The 25946-nt window shown below is 44.2% G+C and overlaps 2 protein-coding genes across 3 annotated transcripts; both read left to right on the top strand.

Moving 5' to 3' along the window:
• The first annotated feature begins 5219 nt into the window (after positions 1-5219).
• Positions 5220-11231, top strand: LOC124685169 (phospho-2-dehydro-3-deoxyheptonate aldolase 1, chloroplastic-like). Its single transcript, XM_047219498.1, has 5 exons — positions 5220-5672; positions 8704-8981; positions 9541-9817; positions 9953-10198; positions 10773-11231. Exons 1-5 carry the CDS (start codon positions 5235-5237, stop codon positions 11058-11060), a joined length of 1527 nt encoding a protein of 508 aa, XP_047075454.1. The 5' UTR covers positions 5220-5234; the 3' UTR covers positions 11061-11231.
• Positions 11232-18606: 7375 nt separating this feature from the next.
• Positions 18607-25634, top strand: LOC124685168 (RNA cytosine-C(5)-methyltransferase NSUN2-like). 2 transcript variants are annotated; one of them, XM_047219496.1, is made up of 15 exons: positions 18607-18861; positions 19210-19298; positions 20206-20272; positions 20355-20467; positions 21044-21110; positions 21191-21239; positions 21405-21490; positions 21648-21901; positions 21986-22041; positions 22884-22969; positions 23421-23513; positions 23821-24187; positions 24313-24854; positions 24989-25217; positions 25290-25634. In XM_047219496.1, the coding sequence occupies exons 1-15, from the start codon at positions 18607-18609 to the stop codon at positions 25487-25489; spliced, it is 2553 nt and encodes an 850-aa protein (XP_047075452.1). In that variant the 3' UTR covers positions 25490-25634. The 2 variants fall into 2 exon arrangements, with proteins under 2 accessions (XP_047075452.1, XP_047075453.1); XM_047219497.1 differs by lacking the exon at positions 18607-18861 and having other exon boundaries at positions 20360-20467.
• The last annotated feature ends 312 nt before the right edge of the window (positions 25635-25946 follow it).

The raw sequence follows: 25946 nt of genomic DNA, 5'->3' as shown, positions 1-25946 counted from the left end.
TCCACCAACATCTTGTTGACAGGCTGCCCATTGATGTAACCTCGCAAGTATAGGGCCTTCAGATGCCTGTAGCTTCTTTCTCGTGGCTTCTCGAAGATGACCGGCCGTGGGCCGCAGTCAAGTTGTGCCACAGGTGCTTCGTCAAATCCTGGAGCACTAAACTCCGTTGGAAGAATGAACACCATGTTTGTGCCAGCCGATGTTTCATCATCGGCTTTCCTTTGCTTGGGGCGCCACTCTTTTCTTTGTGGCCGACCTTCTTCGTCCAGGGTTCGCTGAATTTTAGCGGCCAGATCAGGCCGCGCCTTCCTCAACGTGTGTAGGTATAACCTTTCGGCCTTCCTCCAATCCACGTAGTCGTTGAACCCTTCGCTTTTGGGAACGGCTGAGCCCATCAGGGCACCACCTTGGCCGATGATACCTGTCTTCTTCTTCATCATCGTCCTCTAGTTCCTCGAGATCTTCCACCCGAGCAGGCTCAACCTGTTTGTTCCGAGGCGGGAGAGGCCCTAAACGTTTGAACACGGACACGTTAGCTGCATCCTTCTTCTTTTGTTTGCATTCAGGCGCTTGCCGATTGTAGGCAATCGGCTCATTCCCGAATCCCAGCGAGTGTACGAAGAAGGGGCAGTCCTAGTGCCTATCCACGTCGTCTTGCTCCCTCGACTTTTCCTTGGCGTGGCGCTCATATCGCTCCTCGTCGTGATCATGCCGACGACGTCTCCTGTCGTCCCTAGCCAGCCGATCTTTTTCATCATCATCGCTGGATCGTCGGTGTTGGTCATACTGACTCACATACTTGTTGAGGAGGTGATCGAGAGAGAGGTCGCCGATATCTTATGTTCTTCACTTCTTCCTCTGTGACGTAGCGCTTGCCGTCTTGGCGGAGCCGATCGTGTGGAGCGGCTTCCTCTGTGTCTTTGCTATGAGAGCAGCTGCCCTCATCTCCGTCCTTACCAGAGTGGTACCCAGGTCCCACCATGTTGATATTGCACGAGAAATCTGGCTGGCACCCTTCATGGTAAGTATACTCCACCATGTTAACGGCGGGGAAGGGGTGTGTGTCGACCTTCATGGCGTACTAGTTGAAAATTAGCCGTCCTCTTTCTATCGCCATTTGGATCTGCTGACGCCACACCCTGCAGTCGTTGGTGGTGTGGGTGAACGTGTTATGCCACTTGCAGTATGGCTTTCCGTTCAGCTCCTGCACCGTGGGGATCTTGTGGCCTTCGGGTACCTTCAGCTGCTTCTCCGTGAGTAAGAGGTCGAAAATCTGCTCAGCTTCGGTCACGTCGAAGTCGAACCCTTTTGGAGGACCTTGTGGCTTAACCCACTTACAGGACACGGGGCTTGCCGTCCGAGTCCATTCAGCCACTGCTACCTCCTGATCTCCCGTAGCACCTTCATCCTCGTCTGCCTCAACCAGGACCACCGCACGCTTGAATTTGTCCTGGTAAACATCTGGGTGGCGCTGTTCATATGCCGACAGCTTCGCACCATGTGCGCCAATGAAGGGTAGTACTGCTTGGGAGGCCACGTCCTTGATCGATGATGAGAGACCCACCACCGCCAACTCGACTACTTCTTTTTCACTTACGTGAACCGAATAGCATCGGTTCCTCACGGTCCCGAAGCGCTGGATGTATTCCGCCACTCGTTTCCCCGCGCTTCGTCGTACTTGTGCTAGATCGGCAATACCAGCCTCGGAAGCCTCGCGAGTGATACTCGTAGGTGGAACCGCTCTTCCAAGCGCTTCCAAGTCCGGACCGAGTTCGGTGGCGGCGATGTGTACCACCCGAAAGCCGATCCTGTGAGGGACTGTGCGAAGAACCTCACACGCAGCTCGTCCGATGCTGAGATAGTGCCCAACTGTGCCAAATATCGGCTCACATGCTCGATGGAGCTGGAACCATCCGATCCACTAAACTTTGTAAAGTCAGGGAGCCGATATTTGGGAGGTAGCGGAATCAATTCGTACTCGTTGGGGTACGGCTTGGTATAGCCGATTGTCCTCCTTTTCGGCATCATGCCGAACCGGTCTTTCGAATTGTACAAATCTCATCCGCGGTGATGGCTGAAGGCGTTGAACCCCGAAGATTCGCCGGGGTGGCATACTTGGCCAGCCATGCTTGCTTTTCCGGTTCCGAGCCAAGCTGCAGGAGCTGAGCTGCGGAGGTTTGTCGGAGTGGCGTACTTAGCTAACCACGTTTGCTTCTCAAGATCTGCTCCCGACGTTCCTCCTCGCTGTTCCGGAGGCCCCCGCTTGTCGAAGCCTCGGTTCGAGAGTGCCCGATCATTGCGGTCCGGCACGTATGCGCACGTGTATCCGTGCGGGATCTCCTTGGGCGCCTCATGTAGGAATTGGTAGTCACTTGGGTCACCACCAATCTTGTAGACGACGTAGGCCGATGAGTTCGGCACTTCTGGCGCTGCCAACGCGAACGGCAGCGGTGGACGGGACTGGAGTGGCATCTCCCCTTTGTAAGTCCCCAGAGCTGGTCCCGACGGAGAAAACTGATGGCTCATGATTTCCTGGATCACGCGCAGAGCGACATGCTCCAAAGTGTTCACCAGGCTCTCAGAATGGCGGTGCAGAGAATGAGCCACCATGAAGTTGATCTCCTGACGCAGCGACCTGGTGCGTTCTTCTGACGGGGCGGACAGGTCCACTCCATCGAGCGCGCCTTCGGTGAGAACCCCTTCCACCCGATGCCATGGGAGCGGGTTCCGTGGAAAGAGCCGATGAGGTCGGCTTCGAGGACCGCCTTGATCTCGTCATGCTTCCTCTTGAGTTCGTCTGGTCGGATCCTCGTACTTGACCGGAGTGCCTTCCGCCATCTCGGGTGTAGATGGCGATGCGGTGGATGTCGAAGATGGTCCCACCGGCGTGCCGGAATGTGTTGCGGTCAGAAACCCACCGGCGGGCAGCGACCGGCAACACCGTAGAGCCGGGAACAACTCGGGGCTGCGGCTGGCCCTAGTCCCTCGGAGCGACGGCCCGCAAAGCCTTCCGGTCACACGTCCGATGTCTGTCGCAAGGGCGTGCCACCTGACCTATACCCGGTCGGGAAGGTGATGGATGATGCCTCGCTTAATTTCCCGCATGTCATACACGTAAACATTAAATACGAGCCTCGATCGGCTCTCGAGGTTATCCCGTGAATCGGCTCGAAGAGCCGATCCACCCATGATTCGTACAAGGTGTCCGAATATATGGTGGTCCTGCTTGATCAAGATAAAGCTAATATGATCTACGACGATTTAGGGTTTTCACCGCATAATCGGATCATCCTACTCACGATTGGGCCTCGCGTACGGTGATCGTAAGCCGATCCTAGACAGGGCCTAAAAACCAACACGAGGTTGATCCCCGGAACATCCTGTCTAGGGCTAGCAAACTACACCCTACACGCCGCTGGATCCTCCAACCCTTTGTAAGGCCTAACTATTGCAGATATTAAACTAATCCTTGAAGAACAAGGAGCAACCGTAACGGATCGGATCTACTAAACAATGATCAAGCGGGGTGCCGCCCCTACACCTAAGATAGGTGTAAGGGCGGCTAGATGCATAAGGGTTGCACTACGACAACCATATGATACTAAGAACAATGCTAACCCTAACACATCTAAGATAACTACGTTGCTCGCCATCAAAAAGGCTTCAGCACGAGCAACGCATGAACAACGTAATAAGCTTATGCTGCCTAGATCGCAAGATGCGATCTAGGCAGCATGGTGCTTACCGAGAAACCCTCGAGACGAAGGAGTTGGCGATGCGCTGAGATTGGTTTGTGTTGAACGTTGGTTGTTGTTTATTCCATAAACCCTAGATACATATTTATAGTCTAGGGGACTTTCTAATTTAGGCGTGCACCAAACCGTGCACGGGTAAAACTCTAACTACTAAACTAAGATGCGATCTACTATGTTACAGATACACGGGCAATTTAGCCCAACTTGGTATAGAAGGCTGATTCATGTACTTCTTCCATGTATATTCTTCAAATCCATCTTCAATCGCGGCCCACATCTGATCCGGTCAAATTCTGGTGATAACACCACTGCTTGCAACCTCTTAATTCATTATTAAACATTAGTTATTACAAGATAAATACATCATAGGTCACGTAATGTCAAGACATGGATCAACCATCTTATATAATGGGTTTGTGTCATCATGCTATCCTTAGATTAGAGTGCCACTTATATTTTGTGGAACTATTTTCAGTTGGTTGCACCCATTATCCAAAGTCTGCCACTTCTTCACTGGATGCAGGTAAGATCGTGCACCGGTCCATTGGCTGCATGTAAGATCACATACCGGTCCAATGAGTAGCTAGCGTGATAACCCGCATATCATGGGGCACCCTCCAGATGGCCCAAAGTAAAGCATAAATTTTCACTCGGATTTGTATTTTATCTTTCTTATTCACATTCACAAGCCAATTCCCAAAAATACTAGTGCTGTTCTTTGGGGGTGAAATATTTAGAGCCATATAAATTATGCGCCATATGATCTTCACCGAACGACATGTAATGAAAAGTTGTTGTATTGTTTCATCTTGAACATAAAAGCAACATCTTTTACTATCATGTCAATTTCGTTTCTCAGCTTATCGCTTGTGAGAAGCACTTTTTATACAGATACCACGTAAAAATCTTAATTTTTGTGTACTCCAGTTATCTCCTTATATGCATGTGTCCGTATAAAAACACATTATATTTATGTTAAACATTACACATTTAAACTAGCATATACCAAAAAACGGACAAAATACGTCGGGCAGCTAGGGCAACCTCCGGCGTAAACGGACAATGGTGATCCTCCAGCATTTCTGCTTCCGTGGCCCGACAAAAACTGGGGCACACTGTGATTTTTTTATGACACCGCTTGTTTTCCATTTTGTCATAAACGAAATCTTTATTGTCGTTTATGCTCTTTTTTTGACAATTCTATTGTCGTTTATGTTTGTACATCGAGCTGACTGTGACTCGTACCGTGGACCACGTGCCGGAATGCGGAAAAATCTCTCGTTTCCCGGTGGAAGGATGGGCTCGGCTGAACGAACAACCGATACACGAAGATCTCACCGCGAGAAGTGACAAAAACCTTGTCAAATACTACTATTTCCACGAGAACCCTTCTCCAGACTGCAGCACTCGTTCAGCCGTACGTACCCCCATCCGGAACCGAACCCCACGCTGCAGGGCAGGGCGTCGTCATCCCTCGCCATGCCCCTCGCGCCATCCCCCGCGCCGGCGGCGGTGCACAACCCGCTCCTCCCCTCCCGGGGGCCCGCCCCGCCGCGGCGCGGCGGGCTCATCCGCGCCCACGCGGTGCGCGCGGCGCCGCGGCCGCCGAGCCAGTGGGCGCCGGGGAGCTGGCGGGAGCGCCCGGCGCTGCAGCAGCCGGAGTACCCGGACAAGGCCGGGCTGGAGGAGGTGCTGCGGACGGTCGAGGCCTTCCCGCCGATCGTCTTCGCCGGGGAGGCGCGCAACCTGGAGGATCGGCTCGCGGAGGCGGCCCTCGGGCGCGCCTTCCTCCTCATGGGCGGCGACTGCGCCGAGAGCTTCAAGGAGTTCAACGCCAACAACATCCGGGACACCTTCCGCGTCCTCCTCCAGATGTCCGTCGTGCTCATGTTCGGTGGGCAGATGCCCATCATCAAGGTATGGAACCGCCTACAAACCCTTTGGGTTTTTTTTTTCGTGTATTGTTTTATTAGGATTATAGCTGTAAATTTGGAGGCTCTGTGCGAATCTAATTAGGCCCTTCATACAATAACTATATATAAAAAAAGTGCAGTAGCATATATTTTTATTCACACCAGCTTCAGTTTTCACTAAGAATTATGAAGATATGAAACGCCTCTAAACCCTTCGTTATTTTTTTTTTCGTGTATGTACTATAATTTTATCAGGATAGTCATACAATTATAGTACTACATACATTTTTAGATGCGTTTAGCCAATAATTTTTGGAGGCGGAAATTACAAACAGTTTAGCTTATAATTTTTAAAACATCCCCCACATTAAACATAGTTTTTTTTAAACGGAATAAACATAGTTTAGAATTTTACTCCTTTGGCACAATAAGGATATTGTTTGATTAATTGATTAATTGGGATCTTGTGGCCAAAGGAAAGTTATTGTGTGCGAGAGAGACGTGTGACATTTAGAGGAACATAAGTAATGACTAGAGATGATTTTTTATTGGATACTACTACATCATCTGCTCACACACATTGATTATGTTATGGTGCTGCTAGGAGGATGGCGTGAGAGGGCCGGCCGGGGGCTTTGCCCACGGCCGGTGGCAAGAGGGAAGGGATTTCCTTCTTATTTCTTGCTTGATTAGATTGATACATCTCCTCTCCATATATAGAGAGGTTTACTTGACTTCCAAGCAAGGTTTACTTGACCCTTAAGCAAACCCTAAGACTAACGGGCCCAGGCCCATGACGTACTCTAACACTACACCCCACCTGGACATGCAGCTCGTCCTCGAGCTGCAACCTAACGACGATTCGACCCCACACAAACCTAACGCCTAAAAAACAAGCCTTTTACATCGGCCAATTGTATTGACCTGAAATAAGCTAACCCGAATGAGACTCCGACTCTTTATATTTGACTCCGAACGATAAGGCGAGAATCCTCCCCCCGCCGAACTTGTGCGTTTGCAGCCCCCTGGATCCCAAGGACACCATCGGGACCAAGGGAGCCCTCGCGGCGGCCGGCGGCGAAATGCAGTGGTGCTACGCGGTGCGCTCCTGTCGGTGACACCATGTCTTCTCCCCGCCACCGGACCGTCGATGTCGCGGACTTGGAGGTTGCTGCCCGCGGGAAAAACAAGCATGTCCGCCGCCCGTGGGGGAAACCGCACGCCCAAGATCCCCGACGCAGCGGTCGAGATCGAGGTCCGTTGCGCAACGAAGCGCAACTTGGAGGAGCTGCAGCTGCAGATCACGCATCTCCCGCACACGCCGACGCACTAGGAGGCCGCGCCCAGCAGCCTGCAGCCTCACCGCCGCTAACATGTGGCGGATAGCGATCCAAGCCGGAAGCGGTGACGGTGACGGCGACGAAGGGAAACAGACCTGGTGGAAGGGCATCCCGGGCGGTGTCGATGTAGAGCCCGGGGCCAAGGTCGCTCCCACACCGCCGAAAGGCAGGGACGGCGTCGGTGACGGAAGCAGCCGCTGCTGCGGTGTTGGTGGCGACAGCAGCTGCCCACCGAACGGCAGGGACAGCGCCGGTGAGGACAGCTGCTGCAGCGGTGGCATTGGTGGCGGCGGCAGCTGCTGCTGTTGCTGTAGCAGCGTCCCGGTGGGGAAGAAGGCGGCCGGCTGCTGGAGAAGAGGGACCCCCGGCGCCGAGGTAGGGCCCCGCCCGGAGATGGTGGGCAGCGGCAGCGGGGACTGCAGCAGCCCGGCGTCGGGTGGCGGCGACGACAGCAGGAGCGTCGGCTGCAGCGGCCCGGCGATCGCGGCGGAGGCCGCCTGGTGCGTCGGCTGCCACGGCAGCAGCGCCGCCGCCGCCGGTGGCCTGTAGGGACCGGCCAAGAAGAGGCAGATCTCCTGGACAGCAGTGGTGAGATCGCGGAGGGCTGCGGTGATCTCCGCCGGGGAGAGAACGGCGGGAACGTCGGAGTGCGGCGGCGGCGGGTGGGAAGAACTCGGTGGAGGGCTGAACATGATCGAACCCGGGAAAGCTGATACCAAGTGTTATGGTGCTGCTAGGAGGATGGCGTGAGAGGGCCGGCCGGGGGCTTTGCCCACGGCCGGTGGCAAGAGGGAAGGGATTTCCTTCTTAATTCTTGCTTGATTAGATTGATACATCTCCTCTCCATATATAGAGAGGTTTACTTGACTTCCAAGCAAGGTTTACTTGACCCTTAAGCAAACCCTAAGACTAACGGGCCCAGGCCCATGACGTACTCTAACAGATTACCACTACTGAATTTTATAGGGGAATTTCTAGTACTAACTAAAACTTGGGTATAATTATTTGGAGGCCGTAACTATTTGGGGGGCTTGTGCAAGTAATTTTACGTTGTTGGGTATTTTGTGATTTATTAGCAAAAAATGGGCTGATATTTATAATAGAGGTGTAAAATTTCGTTGCTGATTGATCATTTTTGTGTGTGCTGTACTTGACACTAAAGATTCAATACAGAGAAGTTCTAAGGACAGAGTATGGAACTCATGGAGCCCTCATATAGTCATATTATTTGATTTGCCACTCAACTTTGCTTGTGCTTGCTCTTTCTTTTACAGGTGCAGACTATTCTATAAGCCTAACCTCACCCATGCAAATGGTTGTGACCTGTAATTTTATTTAACAAAACCAAACTAGAAGGGCGTTACAAACCGGCGTACAATAAAATAGGTTGATTTGGAGCGAGCAAGGATACCCCACTATGTTGACTTAGCATTACACGCATGCTGAAGAAACACTGCATAAATCTCAGCTAACAAAATACAGGAAGCACCACCGTCTCCCAGAAAACAAATACAAACAACCAAAAAAAAAAAACAACCCAATCCTTCGGAAAGCGGAGCGCATCCTTTCGTATGAGTGAAAGATTTATAGGCGATGACCATCAGCCTCCTAAAATCCTGCTGAAATGCTTCTCGCACCACAGAATACTGCAGATCAGCCAAATATATTACTTACTGCGCTACATGGAATATGTAGGTAGGAAGAATGGCAGGCCAATTTGCAAAGCCAAGATCAGATGGCTTTGAAGAGCGGGATGGAGTGAAGTTGCCTAGCTACAGAGGAGACAACATTAATGGGGATGTATTTGATGAGAAATCGAGAGTGCCAGATCCACAACGCATGATCAGGGCGTACTCACAGTCAGCAGCAACACTGAATTTGCTCCGAGCTTTTGCTACTGGAGGTTATGCCGCCATGCAGAGGGTAACACAATGGAATCTTGACTTCACAGAGAAAAGTGAACAGGGTGATAGGTGGTTACCTCGAACTACTTACTCTCTCCATTCGAATACTTGCTTCTGAAACTGTTTGATTCATGCAAAATAGAAGAATTGAGCAACGGTTCCTGCAAATATGCATTTTACTCCATTGCAAAATCTAAAAGGGTGTTTTGTTTGGGTAAGACGAAGCTTTGATAAAAAGTTACTCTGTTGATGTGTGGTTTTGTGTGATACAAATCACAATCGTAAGTACATCTTAATGCAAATGCAATGAATCCGTTTTTTCTCAAAGAAATTAATCAATTTTTTCATATAAATTGCATTAATGGAGTAAATGTTGGTCAAAGCCTTGTCTTAACTGATCAAAATACACTCTGCATTTTGCAATGGAGGGAGTACCATGCAGTTATTTTGGTAATGTTACTGATTCACTAGTTCGGTAATACTAGTAATTAACTACTAATTCACAAAATATTATACTCTTTCTTCTGTAGCTGAACAACTCGTTATTTTGATTAAGTTTGCCATATATTCAGCATGGAAACATCTAATTGTGACATTTCATGGTTGACTTGCGAACAATGTTGAATAGGTACATGGAGCTGGCTCATCGAGTTGACGAGGCTTTGGGGTTCATGTCAGCTGCTGGGCTCACTGTAGATCACCCTATAATGAGAACGACAGAATTCTGGACATCACATGAGTGTCTTCTTCTTCCCTATGAGCAGGCACTTACTCGTGAGGATTCTACCTCTGGCCTCTATTATGACTGTTCTGCCCACTTCCTGTGGGCTGGAGAGCGTACTCGCCAGCTTGATGGCGCCCATGTGGAGTTTCTCAGAGGCATTGCCAACCCTCTGGGTATCAAGGTAAAACCTGGATATTCAGACACCTATCATGACTCATAATCATAATTTATATTGAAGTTGAACTCTGCATCTGAAGGTGAAATAATGCACAATTTTTCTTATAAATATTTCCCTTTCTCATCTAATTAAATGCAGGTCAGCGACAAAATGGACCCCAAAGAACTTGTGAAGTTGATTGATATCTTGAACCCTGAAAACAGGCCAGGAAGAATAACTATCATCACGAGAATGGGACCTGAGAACATGAGAGTCAAACTCCCCCACCTCATCCGTGCTGTTCGTGGTGCTGGCCAGATAGTAACATGGGTTACTGACCCAATGCATGGGAACACAATGAAGGCCCCTTGTGGCCTCAAGACGCGCTCCTTTGACAGAATTCTGGTAGTTTCTTTTCCTCTTATGGTCCTGTTTTTTCAGTATTTGCTTGTCCATGTTACGTCTTCATACCCTGTAACTTTGTATTAACTAGGGTGTAGTTTTAATGCTCAGGAACCATGTGTAGTGAAAAGTTGTGACAAGGGAATGTTCATGATTAAACCTAATTATTCAATACATTTGATGCAACGTAGCTTTGCCAAAATAGTTGATCTGATTCCTGGCGAAAAAGCTATACCATTAGTGGTAATACTTGGCCCTTCTGGTGCCAATAACCATCAATGTTACTGAAACAAAAAGCATGCTAAAACGCTTGAAAAAGATCTATTGTCCTAATCTGAAGCCCTTTCCTGAACCTTGTGGTCTTCCTGGATATTCCAGCTCATTTCTTATAACTGGTTGGTTTTAGTAGCTCCGCCGATTAATTTCCCCATTTAAAACCTCCTGTCAGTTAACAGCCACATGACAGAATACAAGTTAGCTTAGTCCTTGTAGAAGTTACTGCACCGGTTTAACTTATGTGCAACATGTGATTGACTGTAAGTAAAACTAAGCTGAGTTATCCTGTTTCTGAAACCAGGCTGAGGTGCGTGCATTCTTTGATGTCCACGAGCAAGAAGGGAGCCATCCGGGGGGAGTTCATCTGGAGATGACTGGACAAAACGTGACGGAGTGCATTGGCGGGTCACGCACAGTGACATTCGATGATCTGAGTTCGCGCTACCACACACATTGTGACCCAAGGCTCAACGCCTCACAGGCGCTGGAGCTGTCGTTCATCATCGCTGAACGCCTCCGGAGGAGGAGGGCGGCCTCATGGGCCTTGGACAATCAACGTGGCACCGTTCCATCGTCCATGGGACTTTGAAGGGACACTGTAAATTTATATGAGAAATATCAATGTCTTCTGTGAAATTTCCTGTTGCTTCTCTACTAATTTCCGCATCATAGTTGTCTCAGTTTTTATTTTTACTTGTATGTATGAAGTATGAACTATACTTTGCAAGAAGGATGAGATCAATTACTCCCCTCCATCTAATTTATGTTCTTTAGTCCGATGCCAACAATGGTGACTGCTGAGTACAGTAGTACATCCAACTTGCTTGTGATACGAGTGGATGCAACCTGCGCTGCTGCCCTGATGCTTGAGGTAGATTTATTGATCTCCTGAATTTTAACCCCTCTTGTTCGTTTTAGTTTTAGGATTTCACCTCCACAGTCTGTTTCAGATTCATGCATTTATATACATTGAATCTTTTTGCTAGATGTTCTTTGCTAATTAAGATGGCTTCTTCATGCTCTGTGCAGTGACATGTTTTTGTATTTGGTTTTAATGATCATGTTTCCAACTGGGAATGCAAACAAACGACAATGATCTAATTTTGATAAAAAAAAACTCTGAAATGTTAGGATTTCTGTTTGTCTTCAGAAATGGGGGATGCATTCGGTTTTCCAAAAACTTTGTGTGGGCAACACACTATTTTTTTAAAGGAGGCAATTAAAAAATCTTATTCCAGCATAACCAAAAGGTTTCACAGTTAACAAAGTTTGTAAAGATTAAGGAAAATGTAGGTGCCTTTGAAGATCTTTCTTTGTGTAGCTACTACAACAGCATCCTGGATGAACCAAAATTTAACTGAGAGAGCAACAGTGGAGGCAGGAAAAATATATCCTGGGGACCGGAACGAAAAATATAGCTATCGTGTGTGTGTGTGTGTGTCAATTGTTTGTAAATTTTAGTCTATGCCGATTTGTTCCTCAAAAGTGCATATTCAAATTAGAGTTGCAACTTCTGTTACAACTCATGACTATCATGAATCATAAAGCAAATCCAAAGGTTGAGTAGTGCAATTTGATGACTTTCAACATGTTGCAATTTGTGAATCAGGAATCAATCTCGGTGCACTTTTCATAATTGCACATGTGCAGAGTTGCAACCACATATGCAACGGAGAAAATCTCAGTTGCAATCTATGTTCTAATTTGTGGCTTGCATAAATCATGATGCAGTTAAAACATTTAAGTGTTGAATTAGAATTAGCAAAATCGAAAAGAAAAATGCTACTCTATCTGTTTCATAATATAATCTGTTATTATTATGACCAATTACAACCTAGGTTGTAGCAAGACACAGAAAATACTAAGGGCATGTTTGATTCGCAGGATTTCACGACCGTGGGAATAGGAAAAATGCAGGAATAAGATAGGAACGCATGTGTAACTAGATTTAGATGTGCGCCTTGGCGCACGACCCCGGAGCTGTCGTACATTTTTATATTTCATATTACGCTACTACAATCATGTGGAAAAGCGATAAAGGATTTACACTATGTGTGTGGATTTAGATCTCTTAATATGATCACACTCTAATCACCAATGTTCATGAAGTCTTTTATTTCTAGTCATAGTTGTTATGGCAATGTTTTGACAATTGAATTTTTCAAAAAACTAAAGTATTCCAAAACCACAATGTTTCAATGCCAAACAACATGCCTAATAGTTGAAATTAGAATAGAGTACACAAAATGGTAAGCGAAGTACAAACACTTATATACAACCAGCAAAGTACGGAAATATATTATACAATAACTAACAATGTATGGTTCCGATACTTAGAGGGTTTTCAATTCAGAAGGGTGACATCACGTGACGTGTTAGAAGCAACCAAATAAACTTAACTGAAGCCATTACACATAAATTAATCTAACATACTAAGCAGCCAGGGTGAAAGCACATGACGTGTAAAAAAGGGATTTTTTGCAGCAGACACATGTCAAAGCTCTGGTATCAGCTTTCGGCTTCTCGCTAAGTTTCTAATCTGGTTATCACTGTCATCAATCATCCAGTTTCTGATAGAAGAGGAACAAACACAAAACAGGTAACAAAATCCCAAACGGCATCAGCTTATTAGAAACGGATCACGTAAATGTATGAAAGAACATTATGTCTATAGGCTAAGGATAAACACATTGTAGAAGGCAAATACTACCTCTGTTCAGGATTATAAGGCCGTCGTAGCATATTCCCGCTTCCTGGTCCCGTATGACTTGACCAGAGGTGACGACTCCAATGTCACCTCGCTCGTGGTTGCCCCGCCACGCTCGCCGGGAAGGCGAATCCAAGGCCAGGGTAAAAAACTTTTCAACTACCACTAAGCGAAATTGGATATGAGTAAGTCCAGTTGAACCACAAAATACCAGCCAAATAATAAATAAACCTTTAAATCATTCAATAACTTTTAGTGGTAGTTGAAAACATGAGCACATGAAACAAGAGATGAGCACACCAACTTCCTAAAATATTACAATTTAGAGGAACTATTTGTGGCAGATGCAAGATTTACAATTAGTACTGCCTCAAAATATTTATGTGGTATGGGAAAATGCATAAGGCTAGCATCAAAGTTAATCCACATAGAAAGACAATTGATAATAGTTGTAACACACAATGCTAAAAGGCTAACATGTACCAATACTGTCTCTGATCGTTCAAACATTACTTTAAAATGCATCTGCGAATGAAAATATTTTGCCAACATACTGGAAGATAAAAAATAGATGTAACTGCTAGTGCTAAAAGGAAGATAATACCTGTAACACACAATGCTAAAAGGCTATCCCATGAGACCCGTGTACATATGCGGGACCGGTAATATTTTCTTAGATTTTACGAATCATAGCGAACATCAGGAAATTACGAACAGATAACAATTGTTAATTAGAACATTGAAAAAGGGAAATCTCAGAAGTTTAAAATTTTAGGGAAAACTGAGCAAAGTTTAATAATTACGTATACAAGAGGATGTGAATGTCTACATTTATTGTGTCAGTGCTCTCATACACTAACCACAATTTATGCATTTCCTGTGAATGTCTACATTTATTTAGTTCCCCAGCTCTGTCTCAAAGATTCACATTAACATGACCCTACCTACTTGCACAGTGTGATGACACTATAACTAAAACTGTGTGTGTTCATATGCCCATAATCCGAGAAAAGCATGAACAATCGTCCATGAATACCTGATGAAAAATGATAATTGGACTAATAGCTCCATTTCCTCATTCACACCACAGAGCAAGGATATAGTACCAATTATAGAATATTCCTCCCTGGATTCTTTTGGCTGCATCAAAATCATATACACCAACTACATTAGAAACTCTATGCAGAACTCCTGCATGATCTAGAAGGATACATTATCACGAGTAAAAAGAAGAACCAACTATGAGAAAATATGAGCCATGGTTATCCAAGAAAACAAATCTTGGAAAAATATGAAGAATGCACTTTAGTGCTGTAAGAGTAAACCAATTTAGGATAAAGCTACAGACATCAAAACGACGGCAGAGAAGAACTTGCATAGCTTCAGGGTAGCACTCAGTAAAAAGAGGAAAATATCATTATGCAGCAGAAAATATAGACTGCAGGATTTGTACACAACTTCTCAACTTGAGCAAATTAAAATATCTGGCAAAGCCTAGAAAGGGAGGTGTGAGATAAGCAGCTAACGAAGCTGATCAAACCAACAAATTTTGTTTTCCAAACCGCTTGTGTTTCAGATTAAAGAATCAGTAGTGGTAGTAGTCTGCCATGTCTTAAATACAAGGAGAGTTTTAAATAACTCCCTATTTGCTGCATCCATGCCTCCTTTCAAATGCTCGATGGCTTAAGGGCCATAAATTTTCTCACTCATGGTACTTGCAAAGAACATCATATGCTTGTATTAGAATTTGAGATAGGCATAACACATGAGGATAAAAAGTTGGAAAAAAGAAGAAGTTGGCTTCTCATCTAATGGCACCGCACAAAATTCAGAGGAACATGATCTTCAAATCTAAGAGATGTCTCACAAATTCCTTTTATTTGCCACCAAGAGCAATCACATTTAAGCAGATATCTCACAAGACTATGTTCAACATACACAATAATCACAGCCACACGCTAAGAAAATTAATTCAAGGAAGGGATCGAATGAAACACATAGACTCACCTCAGCACGACCCATCTCTACAGAAGCAGCATTACCAAACATGCTCAGGTAATGTTTTGATTTATCAAACCTGAAGGTGGGGCAACCATGGCTCAGCAGCGAACGTTGTGGGAGAGATGGACCACACCACCATGACATATGTCGCTGATAAATCCGGCAATGGCTGACACATCCCACCACTGGACCACTATAATGTTGTTCATGGTGTAGTCAGGCTGAGTTGTTCTGGTGTGCATCCTAAGTGTAGAGAACAACTAAAATGCATGCAAGCGACCACAAAACTGCAAGTGGAAGTGGGGACAAGGCTTCCAGCGCACAAACCTTATGAAAGCTTTCATGTTGTTGTAAATAGATCTTCATTCACCAACTGCAATAACTATGGTACCAAAATTGTCATCAGCTAGTACCATGTCCGATGCCTCTTCGACAACCTGGAAAAATATAGGATTTTCAGATACAAGTACAAGCTGAACAGAATCATAGGTTTACAGATATATCTCTTTATTAAACCATTTAAAATCATGTTCTACAGTATATAAACAACAAAATGTATGTTGCATTACTGGTATATTGAAACACTATTATTGGTTAGCTGAAAAAAAGAGCAAGGGCTAGCGATTAATGCATTTATAGGTTTATGTAGTAGGAAAGCTGAAAATGACAAGAATTCAGCAATCGATAAAAAAAGTACAGGAAACCAAAGAAATAAGCAATTGGAGAGCAGATGACCTCGAAGGCTCTAAAATGCAAAGTGATAGTCATTTCAGGTGTGCTAATGCTACCTCTTCACTCGGAGGATCATAACATAGTAAAGCATCCACCGTCAAATCTCTATGTAGATTTCATATTGTGATGTGTAGGACAACACTAATAAAAAATGTGTGCACATTTTAGGAGCAGAGTCTTACCCTTAGTCCAACATGACCAACAAATATCAGGTCAGTCTCAATTGCCCTAGAATTGGCAAGATCCAACAAACCTTGTGGGCGGGGTGGAATTCACCACCATATGTTGCAAATTCTCCTTGTATACAAAACCAAGGCAGACTCGCACAGCCTTTGTTGATAATTCATGGAGACTTGCCAAAATAGCTTTTCTTAACTTCTCATCTGATGGCAGTCTAGCACAACTGAACCATTCTGTCCAGCCAACTTTCTAAAGGTTGACTGTTTCTAATCACACACGAAATTCATATACTATTAACTATTCCTTGATGGAAGAGCTAAACCAAGAATTCCTTGATGGAACATATGTACTATTGTACGCCACTCAACTTGAATATTTAAGTTATGGCTTGTTGAAATAAATCCAATACCAGCCAATGTAGTGGAATGTTGCATGTATATTACTACCCGTGGCTTAACTTTTCAACCCACATGAAACAAATTATTTGAGTAAGGCACTGTCCCAAGACTGAATGCATGCCATGCAAATGTAACATACAAACAGGCCGTGGCTTATCAAGAACCACACATATCTACCAAAGGCCTGAAGACCACCAGACCAAAGCATGTTGTGGACAAACCATATTACTTGAAAACGAATCATGCGAACAAGGCAGCACCAAGGCTGTTTGACTGCTTGGTACAGGTACTTCCACAGGCAACATCATAATACCGTTCAGGGAGTATACAGATTTATGAGCGGCATCGAACTTACATGAGGACTTGTGCTTCTCGCTATGGCAGGTAGGTCACGAACGGGTCAGCGTAGGCCAGGCATTGCAGAACCGAGTTGAGGCGGCATGTGTTGCCGAGATCTCGCAGGCCAGCCCCCTGCGTTGTTACGCACAGGAGAAGAAGGCATGTCAGTCCCGGTGAATTCACTCCGCTCACAGTAAGAATCAAATGGCGTCATGTTTCAGGTGCATGACCGAATCCCCCATGTAAAATCAAATTGTAATTATAACTGTAATGACACAGGGAAAGCAGCACGGGTATGCAATTTGTCATGCGCATAGTAAACATGCAAAAGTAATACGGAATTCCAGCGAGGGCAATTGTAGATGAGAAAATAACATAAGTTAGGGCTTAGGGATGGTGAGGCGGGGGAATTTACCCCTCACGGGAAGAAAGCTGGCAAATATTCAGCCTGGGCGTCGTCTCCGGCCACTGAAATCGTCAACGCACCATCAGCCCACGCGATCTGGAGATTGAAGAAGCAGTTACTACAAAAAATAATTGAACAGTAACATAGACGAATTCAAGGCTCGTACAGATCGAAGGCTTACATCCCATGCGTAAAAATCGAAGCTTTACGGCTCAGCTCCGGCAGGGGCACGAGGCAAACTCAAGCGCCGTCCTCCGAGGAATTCGCCGGCGGTACATGTAGAAGGCGCCTTGGTGCGGCGCACTGACCGGCGGGTGGTGTTGCTCGCCGGGCACGGCAAGATCTGCAGGCGGTTTCGATTGAGGAAGACTCACTGGACAGGCAGATCCCGCTGGAGGCCGGGGACAGAGAGACGAGGAACCTCAAGTGGGAGAAAGGAGGGCGAGCGGGACGACGACGGCGGCGCCATGGGGGCCGGAGCGGGAGAGAGAAGGGGATGCGGGAGGAGAGACGAACGGAGGCGGCGGCTGTGGGGATTGGTGGAGGGCTAGCGAGATCGGGCCGAGGGGGGCTTTTCGTGACCCATGGATAAAAAGTGGGTCTGAGGAAGGGCCTCAGCGCCCTGAACGGAACGACGGCCGAGATCGCGCCACGTCAGCTTGATCGGACGGCCCAAAATCCAAAGCGCTGTGAGAGCTCCATGGGGGTGCAGCAATCATACCGTGAGATTCTATAGGGTAGTAAAAGCACATGAATTTGTGAAGTTGGGTTTTTTGATTCGCAGAAATAGGAAAAACACATGAATCCTTAAAACCATAATTAAATCATGATTAAAATAAATGTAAAGGTAAAATTAAGTTATTATCATGCAACTTATGACCTTTGTCTCGTTTTTTGTATGTAGAAATGTAAAAAAGAAGTTAGAGTGGATTGTGGAATTCCTTTAATTTTCCTATGAAACCTAAACCAAAGTTAAAATTCATACACTTTCCCTACACCCAAATCCTTTGAATCAAATGGATCAATAGAGCCACCAAAGGAAAATTTCCTATTCTTATAATTTTTCTCCTAAATACGGTTTTTGCTAATTCTAAATCGACTCCTAAACCATCGAATTGCAGCTTTATTTGTGCTAATTTGCAACTAAGATTTAACTACTTGATATAGTACAACTAAGATTTTTCAGTTGTACATGAGGATGCAACCGAGATTTAACTATTTACACATGAATCCGAGAATTAGTCACACGAAAACCCCAGATCGATCCCGGAGTTGCGATTTTGACAAATGTTTTGTTGGGCGTCAGCCTAAAACGATACCCCCACGCGGCCATTCCCACCTCCGCAAATCCCCACAAACACAAGGTAGCAACATGATAGCTCTGCGGACACCCGTCTCGCTCCGTCACCTCGTTGTCGCCGGCGGCCAGCGGAACCAATGCATCGGAGGCGACAGGAAGCGCGGTCGCGCGCAGCGGCGCCACTTCACGGGGGCGCTGGAGAGCCTCTGGAGGCACGGTCCCCACCCTTGTCGCCCCCAGGCGCCCGCCGCCGCTGCCCGCAGAGGGTCCGACGCCTCGTGGCAGCCACCGGTCCTTGAGAACGCTGCCTTCGAGGAGTACTACAAGGTGCGACTACTTGCTCCTTCAGTTGCACGTTACGCGGTTCTTATCATTTTTATGGTGCGGTTCGAAGTGAATCGAATTGTCGTCTGACTTTTTTGTTTGTTTGATTAACTGTCGTCCGACTTGATTCGGTGTTGAAATGCGAACTGCTATGTTTTTTTTGTGTGGGTGCGATAAATTTACTAAGGCCTGTGTAGAAATTGTATCATTGGCTCATTGTTCTGTAGTTGACTTTACTTTACCGCAAAGTTGTTTGCAGAACAGTTTGTGGAAATGTTGGTTCTGCCGTTCTGATAAATTTCTATGGAAATGTCGGTCCTTATGGGCTGCTTGCATGCTTATGCCTTGCAGGAGCAACAAATCGTTCGCGAGGAGGAGTGGGATGCCTTCATGAGCGTGCTCCGGAAACCATTACCGGCGACGTTTAGGATTAATGCTAGGTGATGCTGGCTTCTCTGAAATGATATGCTGCACTTACCAGTTACTACGTCTGTCTTTCCTTTGATTTGACTAATTACACGTTCTTGACACAAATATTGCTTGTTATATGTTGATCCCCTGTGGTAATGGGAAACCATTACCAGCGATGTTTAGGATCAATGCTAGGTGATGCTGGTTCTTTGAAATGATATGCTGCACTTACCAGTTACCACAATGGAATTTCCTTTGTTTTGACTAATTACCCATTCTCGACACAAATATTGCATGTTATATGCGGATCCCCTGTTTTGCTCGTTCCTCTGCTTTCTCATTCCTTCGAATGTGTATTCCCTTTTACATTATGTAGTGTGGTTTGTGAAGTTCACAAGATGTGCTATACAGAAGAGATTCTGAACTGATCCTGATCCTGAACCATTTGAGTTATGGATACATCCACACTGTCACAATAATCATGATGTTACTCTGGAAATTCATGGACTTTGAGGGAATAATTTCAAGCTATTCATTATGTATGGTACCTTTATCAGCTGAAGTATTTCTAGAAATTTGCGTAACAGACCATACAACTAGAGTATTACTTTCTAGGAAATTTTATGCTCTTTTTTTTTTTTGAAGAGCCAACGGTGGAGGGAAAACCTCCACCTGAAGTGAAAATTTATTAACGGGGGCCGAGTCTAGCTCGGGAGGTACATGTGGGTTTCGCCGGAGCAAAACGAAAGAGGCCAATACAGTGTAACCAAGATCACAGGAGGCTAGCTCTACGATCCGACAGCCACAATTTTATGCTCTTTCACCAGACTGTTATTACCTCTGTAGTTCTATATGATACAGTAGCATATAAGTTCATTCTCATGAGTACTCTTGGTCATTCTTCTCGAATAAACTTAAGGTTCCTTTTCTTTTCAGCTGTCGGTTTTTGGGAGACATTTGCTCAAAATTAGAAAATGACTTCAGGAGATCTTTGGAGTGTGAGGTTGCTTCTTGTTTGATTTACACACTTCAGTTAATGCTAGTTATTGACATTTTATAATCTTAACAAAAAACTATTTGCAAAGGTTAGTGAATATGGAGAAGACTTCATCAGTCCCTTGACTTGGTATCCAGGAAATCTTGCATGGCGTTTGAACTTCTCTAGGAAGCAACTCAGGAAAACTGAGGCACTTGAGAGGTAATCATTTCTTGCATGATGTTTATTCTAAAAGAATCTTGCTGATGGCATGTAATTTTTGTAATCATCCTTCATGTTCTAACCAAAGTTGTGCATGCGACAAATAGCTGTCTTTAAATTCTGGAACATTCATACCTGAAAGAATTCTTGCGGCATATGCTCAAAGGGTATCCAAATTGTTTTATATGTTTGTAGCGCTCTGATCATGTGTAATCTAGCTCTCTTTTACGCTTTGCTTTAAAAATCATAAATTCATAGGTAGGTAACCTGTCATACATTTCATTTGGGCCTTTCATTATCCCTATTATAAAATCTCTTTGGAGAATTTTTAGAGTGCCAATTTCGCAGCACATCAAGTACTTATGTGTACAAAGTAAGGCTGCTTACTTGACTGTGGAAATTTGGAAACATCACTTGACAATATTAATATACTGTGATATCCCAACTTATTTTACCCATAGTTCTTTCACATTCAGATCACGGTTATACTTAACAATTAGGTGCTGTTGTAACCTTGATGTACTTTTGATTGTTTAGTTAGATCACTGTTTTACTTCAATTGTTTGTACATTCCAGTTTTCATGAGTTTCTAAAGCATGAGAGCGAGGTTGGTAACATAACTAGGCAAGAGGCTGTTAGCATGGTGAGAATATTTTTAACGATCAACTTACAATATTTTATTTTACATTAAGCGTGTTTTGATAATTGAAATTATTTTCGCAGGTTCCACCACTATTTCTGAATGTACAGCCTGATCACCATATTCTTGACAGTATGTTAGTTCATTACCCTTGTCCATAATCATAAACTCCTCTGTGTTCATACAAGTTGACTGTCTTCCAAAATATCATGGGATATTAGGACTCTTAGATTTTATTAGGAGACACAATAACTCCTTTAATATAGCATCTATTTATCCTTTTGTGATCTTGTGCAGTGTGTGCTGCTCCAGGATCTAAAACATTCCAGCTACTCGAGATGATTCACCAATCAAAAGAGCCAGGGCTACTTCCAAGAGCACTGGTAAATATCAGTACAATTGTATAACTCCTGATTTGTTGCATTATTTATGGCATATAGCGAGAACAACACTTCTTGTTATAGTTCACGAGATGTTTTCAGGAATGAAACTTGTAGTTATACTTATGCACGTTCTTTTCCTGTGCGGTGTTGTTATTAGGTCATAGCTAATGATTTCAAAGCGCAGAGATGCGACCTTCTCATCCATAATACAAAGAGAATGTGTACTGCCAACCTGATAGTGACAAACCATGACGCACAAAATTTCCCCAGCTGTTCTCTTGCGAAGGAGCATTCAGAAACTGAAAAAGATCATCACAAACCACAACGGTTAGAATTCGACAGTGTACTTTGTGATGTCCCCTGTAGTGGTGATGGGACTATACGGAAAAGTCATGACATGTGGAGAAAGTGGTAAGCACTGGACCTTTATTCCGTCTGCTGCTGTTATGTTTCCTTCCAAATTTTTCCTAGGGTCACAGTCTGTGCACTGTCCAGGAACTCAAGCATGGGGAACGAATTTCATCTTCTCCAAGTAAACATTGCTATGCGTGGTAAGGTTTTGTATTGTACCTAACATTACTACGCCCTTCGTTCAGTTTTTATCTTGTTTCTGGGTGTTGATAGTTTCACAAACTGAGCTACCACCAATGCATCACTGTTATGTGCCATGAGATATTTCATGGACCTTAGCATATGATTACCTTTGTACTCAGGAGTCTTTGAAGAGTTCCTCTAGAACGATTATCACATAAACACCATCCAATTATCAGTAGATGTTTACTACTTGTGGAACAAGAGACATTAGGTAGAGCAGTGGCCAGGACCAATCAGATGGATGCACAATGAAAATAGAATAAACTTCTTTGCCCACTATTGGATTGAGCATGTGATTATTTGTTTTCCTCCTTTTTCCCAAATTGTCAGAAACCCGTATCGATGAGTCCGAGTCCTTAGATTTACGGAATAGTTTAACTGGAAATGATCTTGAATAGAATTTAGTTGTGTTTTGTGGCCAAAATTTATGTTAGTTGAAGTTATTAGTAATATGAAAGCTAGCACATGTAGTATTTGAAAGCTTAGGAACAACTGCGTCTTCAATGGGGCCTCTCCCCGTCATGGTGCCTGGACGATCCGTTTCTGATTGAAGAAAACTTGTGGATGCTGGCTGGTGCGAAAGCCCTAGGGCGCTTGCCTCTCCTGCTTGGGCCCAAGACTCTCCTAGCAAGCTAGCATGTGCTAGTTTCTGAACAGTTCTTTTATATTCTTCTTTCTTTCTTTGTTGTTTGTTCGTTGTAATTTTGCGCCTTCTTGACGCTTTCTTCTGAATACAAATGACACACTTTGGTGCGTGTTCACGAAAAAAAGTATCAAAATTGTATTTTTGTTGTTTCAGGCATTGCCTTACTTAAAGTGGGTGGTAGGATGGTTTACTCAACTTGCTCAATGAATCCTATTGAAAATGAAGCTGTTGTAGCTGAGGTACTTGATGAATTCCAGGAACTTTCATACATTATGGATTCTACCGCTAAACTGTTGAGCAAGAAGCTTTTAGTATCTTTTACTAGTTTTAGACTGAGAATGAGCCAAATCTGTGCATATTTACCTTTGGTTTTCTTTCTAGGTTGCTTTATATGTCTTATACCGAAGCAGAATTGGACCTAGTAATGCACCTCATAGAATAAGCTCAAAATGATGTTTGATTAACGTGCTCACTAGTCCAAACAAGGGGCATAAGCCCATCTGTATTGCCTAATCACAAGGTTCTATATATATTGCAAATGACAGTTTTCTTGCTGATCACTAAAGCAATTGGTTGTTTTCTGCGTATTTTACTGCCTTTATATAGTATCTCAAAATCTGGTTATGTGTAGAATTTTTCTGTGCTGATCTTTCATTATAATTTTTTTCTTATATTAAATAATTTATGTAGCTTCTTCGGAGAAGTGGAAACTCTGTTGAACTACTTGATGTTTCTAAAGAGCTACCAGAATTGGTCCGCCGTCCTGGACTTAGCACTTGGAAGGTCAGTACACACATATCTATTTCATGACTTATCTCTTGATATTCTATTTTCTCTCTGTTCTGTCCACAAGATAGGTGCTTGTTCAATCACAACAACTCTGCTTCTATTTTTGTAAACAAAAATCTAATTTGCTCCGTCTGTCCCAAAGTGGTACCTCTTATTTCTGCTAACTATGATATTCTCAAATTCAACTTTTTTCTGTTTGGTGTCCAGTTGAACAGTTAATATATACTGGGAGACACTGCATACTAGAAACTTTGTTCTTCCATTCTGCTTTTCCCAGTGTTTGCTCTTGTGAACTTTGCAGGTTAATGATAGAGGATCTTGGTGGCAGACACATGAAGATGTTTCTCACGATAGAAAGAATGTAATACTGCCGAGTATGTTTCCTTCAAGTAAAAGCAAGTATGAAGGTCATGTAGTGTATAACAACGTTGATGCCAAATTGGAGTACAGTACGAGCTTCTCAAGAAATTTCAAAATCGAAGAAATGAGCAATGTTAATTGTGATACTGGTGGAGTTTCAACTAGTATTTCCACTCAAAGTTCAGATTATACTTCGAACAGTGTGGGCTCAAAATCTCCTCTCAGTCGATGCATGAGAATCATTCCGCATGACCAAGATGGTGGAGCATTTTTTATTGCAGTTATTCATAAACTATCTCCATTAAATGGTAATATCATGTTTAGTTGCTTTTGCACAAGTTAATTTTGCATTTCATAAACATTTCCATGTGCTCTGATTTACTGATATCTACTATCATAGATGCGCTTAAATGTTTTCTCGACATTCTTTCAGAGAGCCAGATGACCGAGGTGGGAAAAACTGAGCACCCGCTCTCAACAACGAGGACTGTGGGACTTCAGGAACAATATCAACCAGAAATAACTGCACCTGTAAAAAAAATGATGCATCAGCATGGAATTGTTTCTGAAGTTCGTGGTGATAACAAATTGCCTGTTGAGCAGAAAAAATTAAGTGTGGACAACCAAACTTCAAAGCATAATAACTTAATTGGAGCTAAAATGGAGACTGATGATGTAAAACATAGTCAAACAAAATCAGGTGATATAAGTCATGGAACAAAGAAGTTGGACTGCCAGTACAAGTGGAAAGGGATTGACCCTGTGCTGTTTTTTGAGGATGATGCCGTGATTAAAAATATAGTATCTTTCTTTGGTATTGAGGAAACGTTTTCACTCGAAGGTCGTCTGGTGACAAGAAGTACTGATAATGCAAGGAGAATATACTACATATCAAAATCGGTACAGGAAATTTTGGAACTGAATGTACAAGTTGGCGAGCAGATTAAAATTGCTTCTGTTGGCGTAAAGATGTTTGTAAGTGCTCCAATCAGGCTGTTTAATTTGATGTTTGATCCATTACCAGGAATAAATGCATTTTTATGGAAAAAGCATGCAATTTCTTTATAACCTAAACAATAAGCCAGTTCTGTTTTTATGTTTGCTTTCAGGAAAGACATAGGTCAAAGGATGGTTGTTCATGTGCATATAGGCTATCTTATGAGGGGCTGTCATTGCTCTTCCCATACATGAGGAAGCGAATACTATGTGCTTCTCCAGTGGATTTCCAACAACTTTTACAATGCAGGACCATTAACTTTGCTCATTTTACTGATGCTAGATTTGGGGAGGAAGCTTCATCGTTGATGCCTGGTTGCTGTGTTGTAGTGCTGCGTGAAGGTAAAATCATGCTCTATGTGAACCTGGCAGAACTCATGACTTACGGTAATTTTAATCTTGGCAATATTTCAGGGCATCAAGATGCCGATTCCGTAGCCATGGATCCCTCCACAATTGCCATTGTTTGCTGGAGAGGAAAATCAACTATGAATGTTTTAGTTTCCCCACCTGATCGTAAGGAACTACTTGAATATCGCTTTGGATTCAAAGAATTCAAAGTTGAAGATGAGAAACCTAACAAGGACATTACTGGATTAGATGAGGGGAACTGATAACAGACTAGAGATGGATTATCAGAACTTGCATCGCATGCTAACGAGGCAGAGAAAACAGAGTTGACACTCCAATGTCAGGATTTTGCTGATGAATCTTGAAGGACTATTTAGAGCAACATGAATATGACATCTGTTGGTTTCATTGTGTGATTCTTACTTGTCGTCGTTGTGAACAGACAGATGCCATAGGATGGCTTAGATTGGGGCCGAATGGACGCAAGAGGATTCGGGGGAGGGTTTGCGATCAGGTGGGAAGAGGTTCCGGATGGTTTCCTCAAGAACTTGGCCAGGGCCAGAGGTTGAAGAAGAAAGACACAAGGAAGAACTCCCTCTAGATCGCCATGTTCATAGATTCACACAAGTTACAAGCTTCCTCTTCATACACACACACGTACATACCTCGTGCCCGTAAGGAGGGCTGCCCCCTCTCCTTATATAGGGGAGAGGGTGGCTT

This window comes from Lolium rigidum, chromosome 1, assembly GCF_022539505.1.
Source record: "Lolium rigidum isolate FL_2022 chromosome 1, APGP_CSIRO_Lrig_0.1, whole genome shotgun sequence".
Lineage (NCBI taxonomy): Eukaryota > Viridiplantae > Streptophyta > Magnoliopsida > Poales > Poaceae > Lolium > Lolium rigidum.
This window is presented reverse-complemented; position numbering and strand designations above follow the sequence as displayed.